At 43.4% G+C, this 24,004-nt stretch overlaps 3 protein-coding genes across 6 annotated transcripts in view; 1 reads left to right on the top strand and 2 right to left on the bottom strand.

The window, feature by feature from the left end:
* The window catches only part of LOC127173363 (alanine aminotransferase 2), a 32,886-nt gene extending 28,141 nt beyond the window's left edge, over positions 1-4,745 (bottom strand). The window contains exons 1-2 of the mRNA XM_051123199.1: positions 4,496-4,745; positions 4,034-4,123 (exon numbers count right to left, since the gene is read on the bottom strand). Of these exons, the coding sequence (XP_050979156.1) occupies positions 4,034-4,123; positions 4,496-4,600 (195 nt within the window). The 5' untranslated portion in view covers positions 4,601-4,745. The remainder of the gene's footprint in view (positions 1-4,033; positions 4,124-4,495) is intronic.
* Positions 1-24,004, top strand: part of LOC127173276 (tripartite motif-containing protein 16-like) — a 100,611-nt gene that overhangs the window by 7,435 nt on the left and 69,172 nt on the right. The gene's annotated exons all lie outside the window — the stretch shown is intronic.
* The window catches only part of LOC127173342 (alanine aminotransferase 2-like), a 76,905-nt gene continuing 70,098 nt past the window's right edge, over positions 17,198-24,004 (bottom strand). For 2 of the 3 annotated variants that reach the window (XM_051123175.1, XM_051123157.1), the window contains exons 6-11: positions 23,600-23,679; positions 21,552-21,688; positions 20,120-20,294; positions 19,279-19,434; positions 18,000-18,112; positions 17,198-17,786 (exon numbers count right to left, since the gene is read on the bottom strand). In XM_051123175.1, coding sequence (XP_050979132.1) covers positions 17,696-17,786; positions 18,000-18,112; positions 19,279-19,434; positions 20,120-20,294; positions 21,552-21,688; positions 23,600-23,679 — 752 coding nt within the window. In that variant the 3' untranslated portion in view covers positions 17,198-17,695. The remainder of the gene's footprint in view (positions 17,787-17,999; positions 18,113-19,278; positions 19,435-20,119; positions 20,295-21,551; positions 21,689-23,599; positions 23,680-24,004) is intronic. The other variant, XM_051123187.1, reaches the window with a different exon arrangement.

Consider the following 24,004-nt stretch of genomic DNA (forward strand, 5'->3'; position numbering starts at 1 on the left):
CCTATTACATCTACATAATTACAAACTGTAATAACACTCTCAAAAATAAGGGTGCCTCATGATGCCATAGAAGAACCTTTTTTTTGTTTAAATGGTTTCATAAGGAACCTTTAACATCTGAAGAACCTTTCAGTTTCACAAAAGGTTCTTTGTGGCAAAAAAAGGTTCATAAAAAAGTAAGAAAGAGATGGTTTTTTAAAAAACCTTTGACTGAATGGTTCCTCTATGGCATCGCTGTGAAGAAACTTTTAAAGCGTGTACAGGCTGTTCCATAACTTAGTTACATATTTAGTTTCATGTAAGTACTGTCACGTTCAATGTACTAGAAATGAGGTCAGGGTCCAAAATGCAGGGAGGGAAATTTTAATGAACAAAACACAAATAAACAGAACAGAAACACAATCTAAAGCATGATCAAAACGGAGGAACACACACAAAGACAATGCAGCCACAATGAGTAGTGGGAAATGAGAGTTCTTATAGACCAGATAATTGTGAACAGGTGAGAGCTTTGATGAGTGACAATGACCAGACAGGTGTACAATCAGGGAAGTGCAGTGCAAGGAAGGGAAAACAGCGACCTCAGGTGGCTAAGGGGAGCCCCACAGCCCAGATCATGACAGTACCCCCTCTCAAGAAAAAAAGTCTGGAGGGAGGAGGAACGGTGGAAGGTGCATCAGGGGGAGGGATGGCGGGCCAGGCCCGTGCAGCGGAGGAACGTCAGTGGACACTGCCGCCAGGGGAACGTGAGCTGGCCTCGCCACCAGTGGAACGTCCGCGGTCATCGGCGCGTCAGGAACAGAGAGCGCGGTCACCGCCGCGTCCAGAACAACGAGCGCGGTCACCGCCGCGTCCGGAACAGAGATAGCGGTCGCCACTGCGTCCGGAACGGGGAGCGCGGTCGCCGCCGCGTCCGGAACAGAGAGCGCGGTCACCGCCGCGTCCGGAACAGAGAGCGCGGTCACCGCCGCGTCAGGAACAGAGAGCGCGGTCGGCAGCGCGTCCGGACAGGAGATAGCGGTCGCCGCCGCGTCAGGAACGGAGATAGCGGTCGCCGCCGCATCAGAAACGGAGATAGCGGAACGGGGAGCGCGGTCGCCGCCGCGTCCGGAAACGGGGAGCGCGGTCGCCGCCGCGTCCGGAACGGGAGAGCGCGGTCGCCGCGCGTCCGGGACAGAGAGAGCGGTCACCGCCGCGTCAGGAACAGAGCGCGGTCGCCGCCGCGTCCGGACAGGAGATAGCGGTCGCCGCCGCGTCAGGAACGGAGATAACGGTCGCCGCCGCGTCAGGAACGGAGATAGCGGTCGCCGCCGCGTCCGGAACGGGGAGCGCGGTCGCCGGCGCGTCCCGGAACGGGGAGGGCGTCCGGCGGGAGCGCGCCGCCGCGTCCGGAACGGAGATAGCGGTCGCCGCCGCATCAGGAACGGAGATAGCGGTCGCCGGCGCGTGCGGAACGAGGAGCGCGGTCGCCGCCGCGTCCGGAACGGGGAGCGCGGTCGCCGCCGCGTCCGGAACAGAGAGAACGGTCACCGCCGCGTCCGGAACAGAGAGCGCGGTCACCGCCGCGTCCGGAACAGAGAGCGCGGTCACCGCCGCGTCAGGAACAGAGAGCGCGGTCGCCGCCGCATCAGGAACGGAGATAGCGGTCGCCGCCACGTCAGGAACAGAGATAGCGGTCGCCGCCGCCTGCCCGCGGAAGAGCGTCTCCGCCCCCGCCAGAAAGCAGGGCCGCATCTGCGCAGCCTCTGCCCTACAGGTGTCCATCCCCGCCAGACAGGCATAGATGCACTCGAAACGAGCGGCCGACGCCGCCTCGAAGGACATCCCCGCCGTCTCGGGAACAGAGCGGGTGGTCGCCGCCTCCCTAAAAAAAAAAATTCCTCCCCGCTGGGCCCATCCTAGCTGGCTGCATTCTGTCACGTTCGATGTACTAGAAATGAGGTCAGGGTCCAAAATGCAGGGAGGGAAATTTTAATGAACAAAACACAAATAAACAGAACAGAAACACAATCTAAAGCATGATCAAAACGGAGGAACACACACGAAGACAATGCAGCCACAATGAGTAGTGGGAAATGAGAGTTCTTATAGACCAGATAATTGTGAACAGGTGAGAGCTTTGATGAGTGACAATGACCAGACAGGTGTACAATCAGGGAAGTGCAGTGCAAGGAAGGGAAAACAGCGACCTCAGGTGGCTAAGGGGAGCCCCACAGCCCAGATCATGACAGTACCCCCTCTCAAGAAAAAAAGTCTGGAGGGAGGAGGAACGGTGGAAGGTGCATCAGGGGAGGGATGGCGGGCCAGGCCCGTGCAGCGGAGGAACGTCAGTGGACACTGCCGCCAGGGGAACGTGAGCTGGCCTCGCCACCAGTGGAACGTCCGCGGTCATCGGCGCGTCAGGAACAGAGAGCGCGGTCACCGCCGCGTCCAGAACAACGAGCGCGGTCACCGCCGCGTCCGGAACAGAGATAGCGGTCGCCACTGCGTCCGGAACGGGGAGCGCGGTCGCCGCCGCGTCCGGAACAGAGAGCGCGGTCACCGCCGCGTCCCGGAACAGAGAGCGCGGTCACCGCCGCGTCAGGAACAGAGAGCGCGGTCGGCAGCGCGTCCGGACAGGAGATAGCGGTCGCCGCCGCGTCAGGAACGGAGATAGCGGTCGCCGCCGCATCAGAAACGGAGATAGCGGAACGGGGAGCGCGGTCGCCGCCGCGTCCGGAACGGGGAGCGCGGTCGCCGCCGCGTCCGGAACGGGGAGCGCGGTCGCCGCCGCGTCCGGAACAGAGAGAGCGGTCACCGCCGCGTCAGGAACAGAGAGCGCGGTCGCCGCCGCGTCCGGACAGGAGATAGCGGTCGCCGCCGCGTCAGGAACGGAGATAACGGTCGCCGCCGCGTCAGGAACGGAGATAGCGGTCGCCGCCGCGTCCGGAACGGGGAGCGCGGTCGCCGGCGCGTCCGGAACGGGGAGCGCGGTCGCCGCCGCGTCCGGAACGGAGATAGCGGTCGCCGCCGCATCAGGAACGGAGATAGCGGTCGCCGGCGCGTGCGGAACGAGGAGCGCGGTCGCCGCGCGCCGCGTCGCCGCCGCCGGAACGGAGCGCGGTCGCCGCGCGCGTCCGGAACAGAGAGAACGGTCACCGCCGCGTCCGGAACAGAGAGCGCGGTCACCGCCGCGTCCGGAACAGAGAGCGCGGTCACCGCCGCGTCCGGAACAGAGAGCGCGGTCACCGCCGCGTCCGGAACAGAGAGCGCGGTCACCGCCGCGTCAGGAACAGAGAGCGCGGTCGCCGCCGCATCAGGAACGGAGATAGCGGTCGCCGCCACGTCAGGAACAGAGATAGCGGTCGCCGCCGCCTGCCCGCGGAAGAGCGTCTCCGCCCCCGCCAGAAAGCAGGGCCGCATCTGCGCAGCCTCTGCCCTACAGGTGTCCATCCCCGCCAGACAGGCATAGATGCACTCGAAACGAGCGGCCGACGCCGCCTCGAAGGACATCCCCGCCGTCTCGGGAACAGAGCGGGTGGTCGCCGCCTCCCTAAAAAAAAAAATTCCTCCCCGCTGGGCCCATCCTAGCTGGCTGCATTCTGTCACGTTCGATGTACTAGAAATGAGGTCAGGGTCCAAAATGCAGGGAGGGAAATTTTAATGAACAAAACACAAATAAACAGAACAGAAACACAATCTAAAGCATGATCAAAACGGAGGAACACACACGAAGACAATGCAGCCACAATGAGTAGTGGGAAATGAGAGTTCTTATAGACCAGATAATTGTGAACAGGTGAGAGCTTTGATGAGTGCCAATGACCAGACAGGTGTACAATCAGGGAAGTGCAGTGCAAGGAAGGGAAAACAGCGACCTCAGGTGGCTAAGGGGAGCCCCACAGCCCAGATCATGACAAGTACAATGGCTACTACCAAGTAGTTAATTAGGTAATTACTCTGTATTATGGACACCTTAAAATAAAGTGTTACCTACATGTTTTCAGTGTGTTATATTTGTTCTCTGACTGATATAAATAAATCTTCTACTCACTTGACGAACAAAGGTGATGGGTTTTATTCCTCCTCTGTGCAGATCCCCAGAAGACAAATCATGCACCTCATTATAGTTTCTTCTCTCACCCTAAAATCAGTTGACAAAAAAAATCAGATGAGGCATAAAAGGAATCATTTGTTTCCCTGGGTAACTATAAAATCAGACTACTGCTAAAAACAATTAGATTCAGAATAATAGTCAGTTCAAATGATCAGTGATTCTCAGCTGGTTTTCCTTCATGACCCAGATTTTGAACTGGTTGTCTAATTCCAGTATGATAGAAGTAAAATAAGTTAGTTTAATTTAACTAAATTAAATTAAATGAAAAAGCAACAGGCTTTCCACAAATAAAGTCATGCCACCAATGTTTCCTAGTGTCAGGTGAATTTGCATCAAAATACCATATTAATGATGTAAAAGAATAAAAGATGAGAGGTTATTTTTAAAGTAATACCACACCTGTTGTATTTCAGCTGTGATCTGAGCCGCACATCTCGATAAAACATCTTTCCTCGAGAGATAATGGTTCTTCACCAATGGGCTGATCTCTTTCAGGAAGGACATTGTTGTTTATTAGTGTTAGGATCTTGAATTGTATGTATTTTCTTTGTTGTCTAATTCACTCAGACAGTCAACCTTCTTTATTTGTCTGATGGCTTCTGTTCCTGGACCAAATGAATTTAAGATCTTCCCAGTATTCCTTATGCGTTTAGTTATTAAACCTGAATCTTTGTCCTATGGTGACATTTTGCTTATAGGAGCAAAGTCAAGAGTGGGTCGGGCTCCTTGAGACATTAACAAAGTCGTTTTGGGGAAAATAAATGACTATTCTCTGCTCAACTTCTCTTCACAGAAGAGGAATGAAAACCATCTATAGTATTAACATAGCATTTGGAATAAGCATAACACATTTTTTTTTTTTATTTTAGACATAAAATGAGCCTAAAATTACTACATGGACAAATGTATTAGGACATGTGACCTTTGCACTTTCATGACTTTGCATTTAATAAGGAGTTTAATAAGGGGTCCCCCTTTCCAGCTATAACAGCTTCTGCTATTTTGGGAAGATTTTGGAGTGTTTCTGTGGGATCTTTTCTTTTTGCTTATTCATCCAGTAGGGCATTTGTGAGGTCAAATATTTGATGAGAAGGTCTGGTTCATTTCAGTTAATCCCAAAGGTAAACCCATCAGACTGTGTGATTGGTGGCTTCACAGAACAGGTTTCCACTATTCTAGAGTTCAGTATCTGTGTGCTTTACACACTCCATCATCCCATGCTTGGCATTGTATTTGGAGATGTGAGGCTTCATGTAGCTGTTTGCCCATGTAAACCCATTACATCAAGCTCCTGCAGCACAGTTTGTGTGCTGACATTAATGCCAGTGTAAGTTTGGATCTCTTCAGCTCTGGAATCAGCAGAATGTTGGTGACTTTTACTCTCTGTGATCCTCAGCACTTATTGACTGTGACTTTACATGATCTTCTGCTTCATGGCTGAGATGCTGCAGTTCCTAAACACTTTCACTTTCCAATAATACCACTTTGAGTTGAGCATGGAATATCTAACATAAAACTGACATGCACAGTATATTCACAGTACCATGCTTCAATTCACTGAGCTCTTCAGAACAATCTATTTATTCAGTGTTTGTAAATGCAAACTGCATGCTTGATTTTATACACCTATGGCAATGGGTCTGATTGAAACACCTGAATTCAGTAATTAACAGGTGTGTCCCAATAGTTTTGTCCATATATTGAAGTAAATACTATAAGACTAATAGTCACTTAACAAATAAATTTAAATTATTCTCTTCTCTGAAGTGGTTAGTGGCTGAAAACATGCCAAGTCACTGTGATACTCAAATGTCTCTTTATAGCATAGCTGAAGTGGAAGTTAATGATTGTCTAGATTCTGGCATGTCAGTGTGTCACAAAAGTCACACATTAGACCACTGATCTTTTAAAACACACAGTTAGTCTTTGATCACTGAAGTTAAACCAAACCCAGACAATCATTTCAGCTATATGCTTCAGGTGTTTTTGCACCAATGGTATCCGGAAAGTTTTCAGTTTTTAATCCACACAGCATATAATGTTTTAAAATGCATAAAATGCTATTAAAAAAGCTATAAATTCCAGTGTTTAAATTTAATTCCCACACTATTTCTGCATGTTTTCTTCACATCACAAACACTGAAATATTAATGGATTATTTGAAATCTGTACAGTATATCCCGTTATCCACTGTATTCCCACCTATTTCAACTTAACAAATCAAGGCAGCAAGTATAAGTATAATAAACTTTGTTTTACAAACCACTTCAACTTAAATTACATTACATTTGTTGTACAAGCCATTTCAACTTAAATTACATAAAAAATAGGTTGAATTTCATATATATATTTCATATATTAATATTTATAATAAATCTTTAAGTTGTGATATAACTGAAATATATGATATTTAAGTTAAAATTGCTTAACTTATTTTGGTGAGTTAACGTAATATCACCATGACATACTGATCATACCTTTTTTAAGTGTAACAAGTACATACAAATTCAAGTAGTAAAGCTAATAGGACTAGATGTTTCAATCCCTTTAGTAGGAAACTCTTGATAATAGCAGTTGGTATAGAGTGGTTAAAAAAAAAAAAAAAAAAAAAAGGGTAAGGTATGTCATTGGGGTCATCAGGTGGGCACCCTGCTTCATCGACGTTTCGTTGATTGAAGCCCACAACATCCCCAGCGTCCCAGGTACACCCCCCCTCCATGCCATACCCTCTATCACCCTAATGGACTCTGCATGGCAGGGGCATCCTTCTCCCTGAGTCAGGCCTAAGCCTGACCGCATACCATCTATCTCTACCTTGCTGCCCAAATGGGGTCTTTACGCTTGATCCAGAGCCAGTTACTGCTTTTTTCAGCAATACTTGATATGGACTTAATGGCCTGTTGGAGAGAGCGACCCTTCACCCCTATTTTTCTCAGCAAACTGGTGGTAGATATTGCAACAAATCCCCTGCATCCCACCTCTACTGGGAAGATGCTAATCTTCCAGCCGTTCTGGGATGCTTCAGCTGCCAGGTCAGAATATTTGTTCTTTTTCCTCTCATAAGCCTCTTCAACCCCCTCTTCCCATGGTACTGTTAATTCCACAACATATGCCAGCTTTGTTGTTGGAGACCACAGGACCATGTCTGGCCGGAGTGTTGTAGCCACTATCTCTGGGGGAAACACCAGCTTCTTATCAAGGTCCACTTCCAATTTCCAATCCCGTGCTGACTGCAGGATGCTCGCATCCTTAGATATTGTACGATGCTCTTGACGTTGGCCAGCTGGTACGAAATTTATGAAGTTGACCTGTCCTATCAATGTTTGTGGAAGATTGTTTGTGGTGGTTCGCCTCTGTTCCAATATTGCTGCCAGTTCTCTAAGTACTTGGTTATGCCGCCAAGTATAGCGCCCTTGGGTGAGACTTGTAGTACACCCTGATAGAATGTGCCTTAGGGATGCAGGTACTTTACACAGGGAACAGGCAGGATCTTCTCCATACCACTCTTTCAGATTTTGGGGGGAGGGTAGCAGGTCGTATGTGGCTCTGAGGACAAAACTTAGCCTCGCTCCCTCCATTTGCCAGATGTCACGCCAGCTGAGCCTTTTCTTCTCCAGGCCCTCCCAGTTGGTCCATCTCCCCTGCTTAGCCATTGAGACAGCTTTGGCATGTCGCTCTCCCTCCTCCTGTCTCCTAACTTCTTCTACCACTAGCTGTCTCTTCTGCACTGATGTTGCTTTGTGCCACAGAGGAATTTTTGGGAAGAGTCCGAACCCTGCCCTCCCATGCTGTACTTGTCCCACCACATCTCTAAAGTACAGAGCAGACTTTGCACTCTGAACAGCTTCTGATGGATTCCACTTCCTACCCGATACCACCCGAGGGGCCGCTGTTCGAACAACTGCATCATCAGATTCAGTTATGGTCATGACAAGCCTTGCTTTGGTGCATTTAAACTCTTCCAAGAGCCCTGTGAATGGTAACTTCAACTTGCCATGTCCATAAAGTCCGACGGAACTTAAACAACGTGGAATTCCAAGCCACTGCTTCAGCTGTATACTTATCAGCCGTTCCACCTTTTCAACCTTGGTGATCGGGATCTCATACACAGTTAAGGGCCACAAGAGTCTTGGGAGTATGCCAAACTGAAAGCACCACACCTTGAGTTTTCCTGGCAACAATGTCTTGTTAATGCGCTCCATATACATGCTAGTATCAATTTTTATCTGTTCAAACTGCTCGGTGTCTTTGAGTTTTTCATCATACCATCTCCCCAAGCTCTTTACTGGCATCTCTAAGACTGTTGGGACAGGTGTCCCGCTAACATAAAATCTTTGATCTGTGACTTGGCCTTTTACGATGGAGATGCTTCTGCACTTATTGGGCTTTAACTTCATTCTCACCCTTGTTATATTTTGATAAAGTTTCTCTAGCAGTCTCTTGGTGCAGGGGACAGTTGTTGTGAGTGTTGTTAGATCGTCCATATAGGCTCGAATTGGTGGTAACCTCTGATTACCTTGTAATCGTTCTCCTCCCACAACCCATTTTGAGGCTCTAATAATTACCTCCATTGCCATCGTGAAAGCCAATGGGGAGATGGTACACCCCGCCATGATACCTACTTCCAGCGGTTGCCAACTTGTGGTGAAGCCTGATGTTGTAAGGCAAAACTGTAGATCCTGAAAGTAATGCTTTACTAGATTTGTGATTTTAGTCGGCACCTGGAAGAAATCAAAGGCAGCCCACAGAAATGAATGAGGGATTGAACCATAGGCATTGGCCAGATCGAGGAACAAGACGTGGAGATCTTTCCCTTCTCTCTTTGCACTCTGGATTTGATGCCATATGATGCTGTTATGTTCAAGGCATCCAGAGAAGCCTGCAATACCAGCCTTTTGGATTGATGTATCAATGAAGTGGTTTTGTTTTAAATACTGTGTCAGTCGTTGTGCCAACACACTGAAAAAGATCTTGCCTTCAATGTTTAGAAGGTTTATCTGACGGAACTGTTCAATGGTGGTTGAGTTCTTTTCTTTTGGGATAAACACCCCTCCCGCTCTACGCCAGGCTTTCGGGATAATTTGCTTGTCCCATGCCACTTTCATGTTTTTCCACAGGATTTTTAAAACATCTGGAGCGTTCTTGTAAACACTATATGGTACGCCATTAGGGCCTGGTGCAGATGCCGATCTTGCCTTTTTCACTGCCTGCCTCACCTCCTTCAGCTTAGGAGGGCTGATGTCAAACTGATGTTGTGGTGGTGATATTGGAGGGATGTCAGTGGGGACAACGATTGGTTCATCTTTTTTCTCATCAGTATAGATAGTTCTCAGATGCTCCTCAACCTGGTCTTTTGATGTTTTCAGGGATCCACTCTTCTCCTTTGTACATATGCCTTTCACAAACTTAAAAGGGTCTTTATAGAAATCAGTTCTGGCTTTTTCTTTCTTCTTCCGACGAATCCGTAGGCTTTCTGCTCGGCGGAGTTTTGAAAGCCTGTGTTTTAAGTCCTCTTGAAGGAAGTTGATACCTTCCCTATCTTCTACTGTCGCCTTTCTCCACAACTTTTTAAGCCGTCGCCTTTCTTTCACAAGTTGTTGAATTTCTTGCAGCCGACGGGACTTGGGGGTGGGAAGCATGTCATTCTTTCTTACTTGCTCCTTCACTCCACATTTTTCCTCTCCATATCTGTAAATAAGGTCGCCCATCATTTCCAGCTTCTTCTCGGCTGACCCTATGATGTTACTCAGGATAAGGCTTAATTCTGTATTGATGGTTTCCCACTCTTTGCTGTTAGACTTTGGCCATTTCACCAACGGCTTACGTCCTTGCATGTTTTCTTTTTTGCGGTGGGCTGGTTGTTGTCTTGGACTGGTGGTTCTGCCTGAAACTTCCTCCTCCTTCCCTGGGGTGCTGATTCTCTGCGGACTGTGGGTTTCTTCCTGCTGCTGAGTTTCATCCGACTGACTTAACCTTTTTCCTGACAGAATCCGGTCGATGCGGGGCCCTGGGTTGGTGGTTTTCAGGCATTTCTTCCGTCCTTGATGTACCTTAAGACCATGAGTTGATGTTACTTTCGCCCATCCACACACGCAGGTCTGAAAAACATGTCCAGCTGCTAATTTCTCAAGAATCTTACTACTTCCTTCTTTCGATGTCATGTCCATTCCAAGGGTCATTACCGGGAAATCAGTCTGTGAGTCTTCTTGCGCCCCTGCTCTCGCAGACTCTAAGGGTATTCTTCTTTTTGAACTTTTCGTAGCCAGATAAGGTGGCTCTTATACCCTACTAGGGTAACGGAGCCTGCTGCTATGGGTAGCTAGCCCATAACAACCCCGTTGGGGTCTATTTCCTCCTGTCAGCTGTCTCTCCATGCTGTCACACGGTCTTTCCCTTGTCGCCAGCTGCACTTTCACAACAGTCACTGGGTTTTCTTCCAGAAGCTCAGTAAAGCTAATAGGACTAGATGTTTCAATCCCTTTAGTAGGAAACTCTTGATAATAGCAGTTGGTATAGAGTGGTTAAAAAAAAAAAAAAAAAAAAAAGGGTAAGGTATGTCATTGGGGTCATCAGGTGGGCACCCTGCTTCATCGACGTTTCGTTGATTGAAGCCCACAACGTCTCCAAAAGGCTCAACGGTGTACCCAGCGTCCCAGGTACACCCCCCTCCATGCCATACCCTCTATCACCCTAATGGACTCTGCATGGCAGGGGCATCCTTCTCCCTGAGTCAGGCCTAAGCCTGACCGCATACCATCTATCTCTACCTTGCTGCCCAAATGGGGTCTTTACGCTTGATCCAGAGCCAGTTACTGCTTTTTTCAGCAATACTTGATATGGACTTAACGGCCTGTTGGAGAGAGCGACCCTTCACCCCTATTTTTCTCAACAAACTGGTGGTAGATATTGCAACAAATCCCCTGCATCCCACCTCTACTGGGAAGATGCTAATCTTCCAGCCGTTCTGGGATGCTTCAGCTGCCAGGTCAGAATATTTGTTCTTTTTCCTCTCATAAGCATTATGCAATTGCTACATTTATCAGCTTTAAATCTAAATGGGATGAAACTAAAACCATGTTTCTGCTTCCATAAATATGAAAACATTGACAGAAAGCTCAATGACTGTGCAGTGACTGAAGAAATTCAGATGCAATAGTTTCAATTCATGTCAGGTAACTGTCAAAACATTAACCAATTTAGGTTAAAAAAGTGTGAATATACAACACAAGAGAGGCACAATTTTCATTACTAAACAACAAAATATCAAAGCCATGGTGAAATGCAGGTAGACTTTAAACACTATCATTTACAACACACACATTTAATGCAATTCAATTCAAAGTAACAGATTGTTTGTGTGTGTGTGTGTTTGTGTGCATGTATATATATATATATATATATTCATTTATTTTTTAACTGGAAGAAAAGTCCATATCAGTTAGGGAATGCAAATTTATACAGATATACCCCATAATAGTGTTTGTATGGAATCTTTTCTATGTGTGATCTCTTTCTTTCAAAGGTTTCATAATATTTAAATCTGTCCCTAAAAGGGCCAAGGGCAGCCTCCACGACCTTCGTGAAGACATGGGGCAACAGGGATAGGCCACAGGGGAGAACTTTGTACTGATGAGCCGACCTTGAAGACAGAGTCTTGGAAGGATCGAGACATGACAGAACGCGGACTTCAGGTCTATTGCCACAAGCCAATCTTGAACCCTGACACATGAGAGAATGTGTTTGAGGGTTAACACTTTAAATGGGAGCTTGTGAAGGGCCCGATTCAGAAACCTCAGATCTAAGATTGGTCCACCACCCTTCCAATCACCACAGATTGGAGTCCACTACCCTTCTTGGGTACAATGAAGTAGAGGCTGAAAAACCCCTTCTTCATCTCGGCTGAGGGGTTAGGCTCTATCGCCACCTTTCCCAGGAGGGTTGTCATTTCCGCTTGAAGAACCACAGCATTCTCGCCCTGAGCTGACTTTGCAAGAGAATGCTTTTAGGGATGCAACAATACGTAACTCGGTTTTTAACCACGGTTTTCGGTTCGGTTCGGTTCTGATAGCTTGCCACTTCAGTGTGGGTTTTTTTTTTGGAACAAATTAACAAAATACCCCCGTAAACCTCTTTACACTAGAAAAAGCGTGGTTTAGTATATGTCTGCTTAATTCTTCTTTTGAGAGAGGTATTATTTTTTCGATTTTTACGCAAAATAGAATGGGTTTCATTCATACTGGACGCCAGAGGGTGCCCTCGTGCAAAAAAAAAAAACCACATATGCGTCTTAGAAGTAGCACTGATTACGTTCTGTTCCAGTTTCTCTAATATGGATAATAGCATCGCTATTGTTGTAATTGATTAAAAACAAGATATAAGGTTAAATGTTTTGAATGACGAAATGTAAGGACAATAAACAGTCGCCTGCAATAATATATGGTTTATCTGTGTTCTTCAAGCCATCTCGGGTATTTTCATAAGCCACTGCTAATTGACATACATAGAATGTTAGTAAAGAATTTATTGTCTGCCTCATTCTGTGATAAGAATCCACACAAGGAAGTTATTTCAAACACTCGACTGATGTTGTGAATTAAAACAAGTTATGTTTTGTTTTTATAACAAAACTTTTGTTTTTATAACTTTCGTTGGACAACAGGTTTAGAAAGGCTTATCATTGCATGTCGTTAGAATGGAAGATGTTCTGCGTGTGTTGCTTTTTCAAATATAAGCAAGGAAGCGTTTCCTCATTTCAGCACATGAAATCACGGGCAAAAACATACAGCAAATTCCGAGAGAAATAAAACAAAGAAGTTATTTAAATGCAAACCAAAAAAACGCAATTCACAAGCACGTATTGAACCGTGGATGTCGTACTGAACGGTTCGATCTTATATTGAGTATTGTGGCATCCCTAAATGCTATAGAACTTGTTGGACACCTAACGAACTGAGTCGTGTAGCCGAGCCGAGTGGTCCTGAGAAGCCAACGGAAGGGATTGAGGCCCCCAATCATCTTGGGACTCAACTAGCCGTCTCAGAGGAACTATACCCGACGTACCTGGAGTGGGGATGTCATGGCTGAATGGAGCAAAATGCGCTGTGCCTGGAGATGAAAAGTCCCAAGGAACACGGGGTGCCTTTGCCAATATGTGGAGACACCAGGTGAGTGCCCAACACATCCTGGTCAGCAGTCTCAGCATCTGGTCGTCTCATGGAGGGCCATAGTGCTGTAAGATAACCAAGAGGAGGAGGAAATGCTCTTACTGACCACGTAGTGGCTGTCTGCTGAATGGGGCAGGATCCACTCTCATCCCTGGGTCGAAAGGAAAGGAAGTGATGTGTGGCCAAGTACGGTGACCCATACTCAGAATTTGTGCTCTGCATTTAACCCAACCAAGTGCACACACACAGTAGTGAGAAGTGATCTCACACACACACACACACACACACACACACACACACACACACACACACACACACACACACACACACACACACACACACACACACACACACACACACACACACACACACACACACACACACACACACACACACACACACACACACACACACACACACACACACACACACACACACACACACACACACACACACCCGGAGCAGTGGGCAGCCATATTGCTATCGCTGCAGCATCCGGGGAGCAGTTGGGGATCAGTGCCTTGCTCAAGGGACTCACCTCAGTCGTGGTATTGAGGATGGAGAGAGTGCTGGTTATTCACTCCCACCACCTTCAATTCCTGCCGGACCTAGGACTCAAACCCGCAACCTTTCGGTTACAAGCCCAACTCCCTAACCATTAGGCCACAGCTGCCCCTCTTTTCTTTCTTTCTTTCTTTCTTTTTTTTTTTTTTTTTTCCTGGGTAGGTCAGTTAGCCCGTCTCCTCTGTGTTGCTGGTCTGAGGAACACTTAGAAACCTAACAAGGTTACTAGGAAACCTACTGACGAGCTGACGTTGCCACCTTCCTGCGAGAACTTTGACTGTTGGGCGGGTCTGGCCGCAGGCCCGGCTATTGCGGGGCCTCAGCAGTTCTTGCAGGGGGCTATCTGTGCCGACGAGCAAGCGGGGGTTGTCGGGGGTACAGGGCCGGAGCCCCACCCACGCTTGAGGCAAGATATATGATGGCCTCTGCCTGCTTTTTCCACCGACCTGAATGGACCGACCTGGGAAATGGGGGTTCGAGAAGTGGACTTCTTAACTTCCCACATTTCTGCCAGGTTAAGCCACAGGTGGCGCTCCTGGACCAACAAAGTGAACATCACCTTTCCCATAGCCTGCGCCGCAACTTTTATAGCTCAGACTACCCTCGTACAGATCTCACAACACCTTGGCCTGGTACACCCTCAGGATGGCCATGGCATGTAGGGCAGACGCAGCTTGTCCAGAAGTCATGTAAGCCCTCACTCGGAGAGAACTTACAGGCCCTGGACTGGAGCCTTGGGGGGACCTCTGTATGCCCCCTCGCTGGACCCCCATTGAGGGTGGTGAAGAAGGAGGAGTTGGTATATCGCATTCTGGCCAAAAACAGAGCCTTCTGCAATTTCGTCAACTTCTCGTGCACTTCTGGGAAACAGGCACTGGAAATGAGCGTGACGGTCATTACCCAGATGTCTATTATCCAGTCTATTATCTAAGGTTTGGGATGCGAGGAGTGAAGGGTCTACAGGGTTTTCACCCGGTGGAACCTTCTTTCGCTTCCTATTGCTCCCCATTGATGCACATCACAGCGGCCTCGTACCCGGAAGTAGAAGGACCGGAACGGGAAGCAGTCAGATTGAGCCGCCACTTCACGTAAAAGCAGAGCGTGCCCATGGTCATATCGCGTTGATCGTTTGGTGAGGTGAGCCGCAATCAGAAGGGCACGGAAGGAAAGGCATGTTTATCAACATACAATCCCAACCGTGCGAGCTCTTTTAGAGAAATTACTCTTTCAGGAGGAAGATTTGCTCTTTAAGATCACTGTTGAAGCACCCAGGTGAACTCTCACAACACTCATCTGTGTTTGAGAAGGAAGAGACCGCTGCGTTTGCCATAGATCCAACGATGAAGAGATGAATAGCCAGCTATGAAAATTCTGCACACCCAATTCATTATATTATTATCAATATATTTTTTGCATTCCCATTTGCTCAAAGAGCAAAAGAAAAACTCCACAATAGCGTTTTTTACGCCTTCAGTCAAAGGAAAAAAATTGAGAGAGACTGATACCGGCAGTTAGAAGAGAGAACAATGTCAAATTTACAGCCCTCTTGTTAATTACGCCCTTGCATTAGCGTTAACTAGTTTTTTGTAACTTGATAAAAAGGTGCTAAGTATGTGTTATAAATGTATATACATTTAAAAAAAAAATCAAAATATAAAAATCTTTCTAGGATTTATGTTGATGATGACTGTTGAAACGCATCATCAGTCTTGTGAAAATTTGTAACACCTTACGGTTAATGATGTCACTGACGCTGGGTTTCTCTGGGCCACACCCACTGCTGCCTACTGACCAATCAGAAACACACTGAAGCAAACCAAGATAATGACAATGAAAACAGCAATAGGAACTGGAACATTTATACACTACTGTTCAGAAGCTGGGAGTCACTATAATTGATACTTCTATTCATTAAGGTCACAATATACTGATCAAAAGTGACCATAAATACATTTATAATGTTACAAAACATTATATTTCAAATAAAGGCTGTTCTTTTTAACTTTCTATTCATCTGTGAATAAAATGTATGACGATTTTCACCAAAATATTGTGCAGCACAACTGTTTTCAACATTGCTAATAATCAGAAATGTTTCTTGAGCAGCAAATAAGCATATAAGAATGATTCCTGAAGGATCATGTGACACAGAAGACTGAAGTAGTGATACTGAAAATTCAGCTTTGATCACAGAAATCACTTACATTTTTACTGTATTTTTGATCAAATAAATGCAGCCTTGGTAAACATTTAAAAATGCTTACCAACTCCAAACTTTTGAAGACTGTCCTGTATATATATTGAAGACTGGCTTATATGTGACCCTGGACCACAAAACCAGTCTTAGGTCGCTGGGGTATATTTGTAGCAATAGCCAAAAATACATTGTATGGGTCAAAATTATTGATTTTTCTTTTATGGCAAAAATCAGGAAAAAAAATAGGAAATTAAGTAAAGATCTAACGTAATTTTTGATTAGTAATATACATTGTTAAGAACATTATTTGGACAACTTTAAAGGCAATTTTCTTAATATTTTGATTTTTTTGATCAAAACCTCAGATTCCAGGTTTTCAAATAGTTGTCCTCAACCAAATATTGCCCTATCCTAACAAACCATACATCAATGGAAAGCTTATTTATTCAGGTTTCAGGTGATGTATAACTCTCAATTTTAAAAAAATTTCTCAATTTACTTATACTGTGAGTGAATCAATGACCTGTGCTGTTTGTCTCTAATACGCCAGGAAAAACGCTTTAATTAATTAATTAAAGTCTAATTATACAAAGAGACAGATAAACAGGAAGTGCTTTTAATACAAAGTTTCAGACATTATTTAGATTAGTAAACTAGAACAGGGAGGGATTAGGGAAAAGTGAAAGCAATGTAATGTAATGTAATTAGTAATACACTTGATAATACACTTGAATCATTACTAGTGGGTTACCATGACCTTTACTTTAGAATTAATGATGCATTATACATTTTTCATATTAATTATGAACGTGTACACAGTTGTTCTCAATAGTTCTATGGGAAGTATGAAAAAATACTAGTCACTGATCAGCTAATAGTGAGCTACCACATTGGACTAAGCACTATTACTTCATTAATTCATTAATAAGAGATTCTTGTTAGTTAACAGTAATTACTAAAGTCTCAATATTGCATTACTCATTTATTCCTGAGTGATTATTCATTATGATGGAACAGTTTTCTAAAGTGTTACCAGTTTATGAGTCTGAAGAAAGAGTGTTAAAGTAATTACATAATTATATCTTCTTTGTAACAACTGAATAAAGATGTAAACAGAACTTCATACAACATTTTTATATATATTACAGTGCAAGTTTATGACAGCCTAAAAACAACTAAAACAGAACATTGTTAGTGGTTCTTTTTTTTTTTTCTTAATTGTAAGAATGTAGCACATAAAATGCATATCTATTCACAGGTGCAGCTACACGCTTTGACAACTGATGTAGATTTTGCAGAGCAAGTAAATAGACATTAGCTTCATTTACTGGTAGATATGATGACAAATCTGTCAGCAAACAAAGCAGTGATTTTCAGGATGATTAACATTGAAAGGTTCAGATCCCCAATATGAGGCAGAAGCTGAAAGTAACTGAATGTAAGAGATGATGGCCGTGAAGCAGTTGCTCAAAACACACTTCAAAGTTTCAACAGACAACAACAAAAATAATCTTTATTTTATTACTTTATTATTGTTATTAAAATATCAGAACAGTTTCATACTGTTGGTGCAGTTTAGAGATCCATCCGTGATAGATATATATTTTGAGTTGCTGATTGGTGAAACATTCATGAATTCAAGGGTTAAACAGATCTCATAATCTGAAGATGACACTAAGAAAACTCCTTCATGAATCGCATGTGGAACGTCTTCAGTCTTTGCAGAGCATCTTCCATTATGTTCTCTTGAGTTCCCACAAAAAGCCTGAGAAACAATAACAACTGTTTTTTTTACAGAAAATGTATGGGATGCCCTGAAGATGCAGTTAAGATTGTTTACATTTTATTTGTATGGTTACTGTTGTAAGACTAACTGGCTGTAATTGGCAAATTTACATTTTCCAGCATGATTTAGAGTGTTTTGTATGAGGTAACCATTCACATTCATGCAGTAACTGATAACAGTGGCAGTGCAAACCTGATGTGATGGCTGTCCTTTCTCTGTCCGTATTTACAGCCCGGCCTCACATGCAGACCTGTTTCCTCTAGCAAATGCAAACAGTACAGCATGTCTGGTTCCATCTGTCTTTTCTATAAAGAGAAAACAACTTTTTAAATGTAGGAAAACATGAAAATCATGAAAAATATCAGAACTACAGTCCGATTACTGCATTTTAGTACTGTCAGATAATGAGATTTGTTCACTGCTGAGACCTTGGTTAATCAGGTATTCAGAGTTTATGGCCTGAATACATTATAACTGATCATAGATCTTGTGTGTCGAGACAGAGCTTTCTCTTACGCTAGTAGTCTCTCTTCAGTCAGTCACATTCACCCATACTGACAGACGGAAAGACCTGATCTCATATCTCAAGCTACTTGCATTCTGATTAAGCCGTTCCTTGACTGATCACTGGAGGAAAATGGCATTCTCCCTTACAAAAAATTATGTATGATTTTTTTGATGAGATATATGTGAACACACTGGAATTAGTTGAATGTGATATGTAATTATGTGGTCTGATATTGATCACAGTCATACACAAACACAATCTGACTGAACTAATCACACACAAAGTGTTGTACTTCTTAAATTTTTATTGAAGACACCGAGTAATCCTTCACAGTAGATACTGGAGAAAGTAACTGAACCCTTGAAATTAGTATCCTGGAGATCAGAGGTGCTCAATCCTGTTTCTAAAAATCTCCCTTCCTATGAAGTTTAGCTCCAACCCAAATTAAATACACCTGATTTTCATGAACACTTGATAATTACAAACAGGAATGAGCAGATCCTGTAGTAGATCCTCCCTTTTCATTATTTCTTGTGTGGTCTTGATTACATCGGTCATGCCACAACATCCCGATTGGGGTAACGTAAGGTTTCTGACCTCACCATTACAAAACACTTCAATTCCAGCCATCATTTACTTGAGTGACTTAAACTCTTTAAAATAAAGGTTCTTTATTGATGTTGACGGCTCCATGAAGAAACTTTAACATCTGTTAAATCTTTAAATTCCACAAAAGCTTATTTTTAGTTTAAAAAAGTTGTTTAGATTATTCAGTTATTCTTTACACTAAGACAAAATGGGTCTTTTAGGAACTGTTCACAGAAAGATTATTTGGGAACCCAAAATGGTTTTTATTGAGCCTCTCGTAAGCTTGAGGTCATGGATATCTGCTCTGACTTCTAATTAATAACAGCACTTTTAATTCAGACATTTACAAATTGGTGCAATACACAGAATACACACCTTGGCCCATTTTATTGCCTTCGGGGGGAAGTGTAGACAGGGGAAGACAAAAAGCCCGGCCTTCAGTGGGTGGCAGCTGATCCCCGGCAGCTCAGCAAAGACCTCCTGAATCCGACCAGTGTTTTTACGTATCGTATTGTTAATGGACTGGACCTCCTGTTAAAGTTAAATTCAAAGTCAAGAAGCTGTGACAGACAGATAATAAGATTTGACCAATATTTTTACTGATACTGACACTTTTCAACTTTTATCAGTTCTTTTATATCAGGTATAACTATACATGTGACCATTTGGTGAGTCTCTAAAAGATGTTGTTCAGTTGGAACCATTACATCTGTCTGTCATTTTCTAGTAATCCTGAACACCTTGGTGAGTGTCACGCCCATGGACTCTCTGCTTGTTTGTTTTTCTCCCCATGTGCTCCCCGTGACCTAGTTTTTCCCTCGTGTTTCATTGTTCATTGATTTCAGGCTTGTCTCATTAACCCTCTCGTTTAGTTGAGTGTTTAAAGAGTGTTCTGTTCCACTATCCCTCGTGCGGTGTTAAATGTGTTCTCGTCTCCGTGTTGTGTTCCTGCCAGCCCTGTATTCCCTTTGGTTTGTTTACTAAAGACTGTTTAAGTTTAACAACATTCTCCTCATTCCTCGCTCCACACCGTAGCAGCAAACTGTGACGGTGAGGTGGTTCAGTTGTGTTTGATTATATACACACACTCTATAAATATTGCTTTAATTTGCTATATTTTATCAGTGTAACTTGTCTGCTAGTTGCCAAGCTTAATCATTAAACAAAGAAACATTATAATAAGAGCACTTTAAGTACTAAAATGTAGCACACCAACCTCAGAGAAGGTGGGGAATGAGGGGTCGCCAGGTTTTGGAGGATCTGCCATGAGGTCAAGTGCAATTTGTCCAACAACAGGCGGGCATTTCCTAGTCGAAAACAGCATATGAGCGTGTTTCATCACTGCAGGGCAGAGATTCACCAGCTCCACATAGCCACCACGTAACCCACACCTGGACACAAAGAACAATCAGAGAAGAGGACTAACACAGATTTGCTATAATTTACTTCATTTGGTGACATTTTAAATAAAAGTGCAAGTTTCAAACCCACTGGCCCACTCCCATTATTAGTTCCATTTGAATCCAGAATTTTGTTTCTACAACAAAGGGTTCAAAAGTTATTACCATTTGAAAAGTGAATTTTTGAACTGGTGGTGGTGCTAAAAAGTTTGTCCTAGAGACTCCAAATTTGGTTCAGGACCACCACTATAAGTGTGCAAAAATTCATAATTTTCCTATGCACTGGTCATAGGGCTGTCATTGACTGCTCTCAGGGAAAAAGAAGAAGAAAACCAACAGATGCAATAGAGTGTTTTCACGTTACGTCATCAATCCAGAAGTCGGTCACTGCGGCAGCACTGACTGTAAACAATGCTGTTGAGCCAAATGGAAGTTGTGCATTGGAATGGCGAAAAAAACAAAAGCACGAAAGTAATTCTCTATATCAGGATAAGAAACAGAAGGAAGAATTGTTGGGTCATCGGTCCGCGCCAAGAAAGGCAGATTGTACGGATATTTACCACCTATTACAGAACTCGACGATATGGACTGGTCTATGGCCCGTGCAACTCATACATTCACTGCGCTGCATTCATGTTCCAAAATGTCATTTGTGTGAAAATATTACATTATTATTATATTTAGTCTGTAAAGAACTGTTAACAGGGGCAAGAAATGCTGAAGACAGACATAAAGAAGAGAAAATACTTTAGCAGGCAGATCAATCTCACTGTTTGCAATGCACAAAATATTGGAAGAAACTCCTAAATAATGAATTGGGGGTAGGAGTTTATATGAATGTGTCTCTGAGGAGAACTGTCTGTTTTCAGAAAAAGTTTACATGGCGTTTTCTTTTCATCTAGAATCTGTATAATGCATAATAAAGCAGTGTGTACAGCAGTAACCAAGGAAACACTTTCACTGCTTAGCGCCGAGCCCTGTATTAACTTCAGTTTGTCAAAATATAAGGGCCTATCCTGCCAAGTCCTTCCCTATATGATTTAGCAGCTTCCATACATTTTCCATGGTTTAGACAGCATAAATTAGTAGAACAACGTCTTCAGTGGTACATTAACTGTGCAATCAATGCTGCAGTTTACATACGAGTATCGACGCAATGGCTGCGCATCCGGGTAACTGACCAAAACGTGACGTCGGTGCGAACCCTGTATAGGGTGCCGCAGTGCAGGAGCACAACAGGCTACTCACTCTCCCATGAAGCCCTTGGAGGCAGTATTGAAGGAGGCCAGTTCTACAGTGCTGGAAATAGTGGAGTCCATTTCTGATAACACCTTCTTATAGGAATAAAACTCAGTATCGTCTCCATACACACAGCTCTGATACACCTGAAGAGACACAAATGAGCACACATGTCAAAGGAGCAGATTTTGTTTTAGAGCAGATGTTTCCAATCCTGCTCCTTTACCACCACTTTACTCTGAGTTTAGCTCCAACACATCTGCCTGAAATTTTCTAGTGATCCTGAATACCTTAATTAGCTTGTTCAGGTGTGTTTAATTAACCCTCAAATCACATTAAAAACTGTACATCTTTCACATTTCTGAATCAGTTTTAACCTGGGGAAACGTGATCTTATGGGTAACCCTGTTAAAAAACAACAACAACAACAAAAAAAAACAGCATATGCTGGTTAAGTAGGTTTTGATGCTGGGATGCTGGTTTATGATGGTCCTTTGCTGGCTCTTTGCTGGTTTAAGCTGGTCCTGGACCAGCACATGACCAGCTAAGGACCAGCATAAACCAGCAAAGGACCATCATAAACCAGCATCCCAGCATCAAAACCTACTTAACCAGCATATGCTGTTTTTTTCAGCAGGATCTGGAAATTTATGGAAAATTCTTAGTGCAAAGAATTGCTCCTAGTGACAAAATTCAAAGAAAATTCTTAGAAATGTGGGTGTTTCCCCTTAAAATTAAAGAAAAGACCCTAGCAAAGAAAAAAGTAATTCAGAAAGCATTTTAAGCCTTAAAAGAGGTCTTAGGAAATTGTTAGGAGTGTGTGTATATATATATATATATATATAATAAAGTATATATATTCAAAGTGAAGGTTTATAACAGACCCTACACTTATAAGTGCTTTTTTATTACCTTCTTGGACAACCAACCAATCACAGTCTTCAAAAGTGTCATACCCAGCAACGCCTCCTCACTAAGATAAAAGTTTTTGTCTTTTCCTCACTCAGAATTGCTCTTAGATTGCTCCTGAATCACTCTTAAGCTAAAACTCCTATGTAGGAATTTTTAAGCTAAATTAGGAGCTTTCTGAGAGAATTCCTAGAAGCTTTAAGAATAGGGGCAAAGGAGTTTTAACTTCTTCATTTGAATAAAATAAATAAATAAATAAATAAATAATGAAGCACTATATTACAAAAAATGAAGCACTGTCAAGAGCATGCCAAACCAACAGGAGGCGATATAATCCTAACCATAAAGGCATGTTGGCCAGGCAAAAGCCTGCAAAAAGCACACATATTGATGTCACAGCTAAAATCTAAAAGACAGCTGTGGCTACTGGGCATGCGCACATCTAACATAATTTTTTGTCACACTGTACAACAACAGTACTGTTTTTGTATTATATTAAGAGCTAAGTTTAGGGTTGGGTTAGGTGTAGTCATTAATAAAACGCAATCTAATATGTAGAAAAATTAATTTCATTGTTAGTTTCCGGTCTGAGCTGTATCCCTTCTAGCCAAAACCTTTCACTGGCTACACAACATCTGGAGTTTCTAAAAATCTTCACCCTTAAACTTAAACTTAACACTTAAATGAAGTAGAATGAGTATACTTTAGAATCCAGAATCAGCATTTCTTATCTGTTTTTTTAATCTAAATTTTTTTTATCTGTTTTTAGTGTCTTTGTACATGCCTTTTCAAATTTACAATAAATAAATAAATAAATAAATAAAGAGATAAAGAAAAATCAGTCCTAAAACTGTGCACAAGATACAAGAAAAGAAAGAGGCTAAATGTAAATGTACGATTCACTTCTGGGGCAAAACTGACCCGAACACAAAAGGTTTAACAATTTGATTTTAATGGTTATGTATCTTTAAAATTATAATTTTTTTTTAAAATCTGAAACAAATAGTACATGCATGTTCATAGTCTTAGTCCCCCCTCCCCCCCACGCCGTATACTGAACTGGACACCCCTGTTCAGCTTTAAAAAGATTTGTGTTTTACTGACATAGTAAACATTTTAACATTTTACATTACCTGAGATAAACTCACCTCATCAGCCAGTATAAAGAGCCTTTCTTCTGCAGCAAAGCGGATCACTTCTTCTATGGACTTCCTGCTCTGTAAGTGACCTGATACTCAAAGCAACATTCATTCATGCATACACAAATCCAAGCAGATATCTTCCATGTTTTCACTACTGGACACTAGACTTAGATGGAATTATATATAGACCGAGTGATATTATTTACGTGTGCTTCATAAGCTACTATTAAGGATGACACCCAAACTCTTGACTGAGTTATCAGCAGTCAATAAAAAACTGTCAGATTTTGTCAAATTGCATTTAGTATCAGCCTCTGTTTTTATCACCTTGTAATTTAAGAAAATCACAAGAGAATCATGATTTTACATCATCTAAACAGTCCAACGGAGAGGACATGGGTGAATGGAATT

This window comes from Labeo rohita, chromosome 2, assembly GCF_022985175.1.
Source record: "Labeo rohita strain BAU-BD-2019 chromosome 2, IGBB_LRoh.1.0, whole genome shotgun sequence".
NCBI lineage: Eukaryota > Metazoa > Chordata > Actinopteri > Cypriniformes > Cyprinidae > Labeo > Labeo rohita.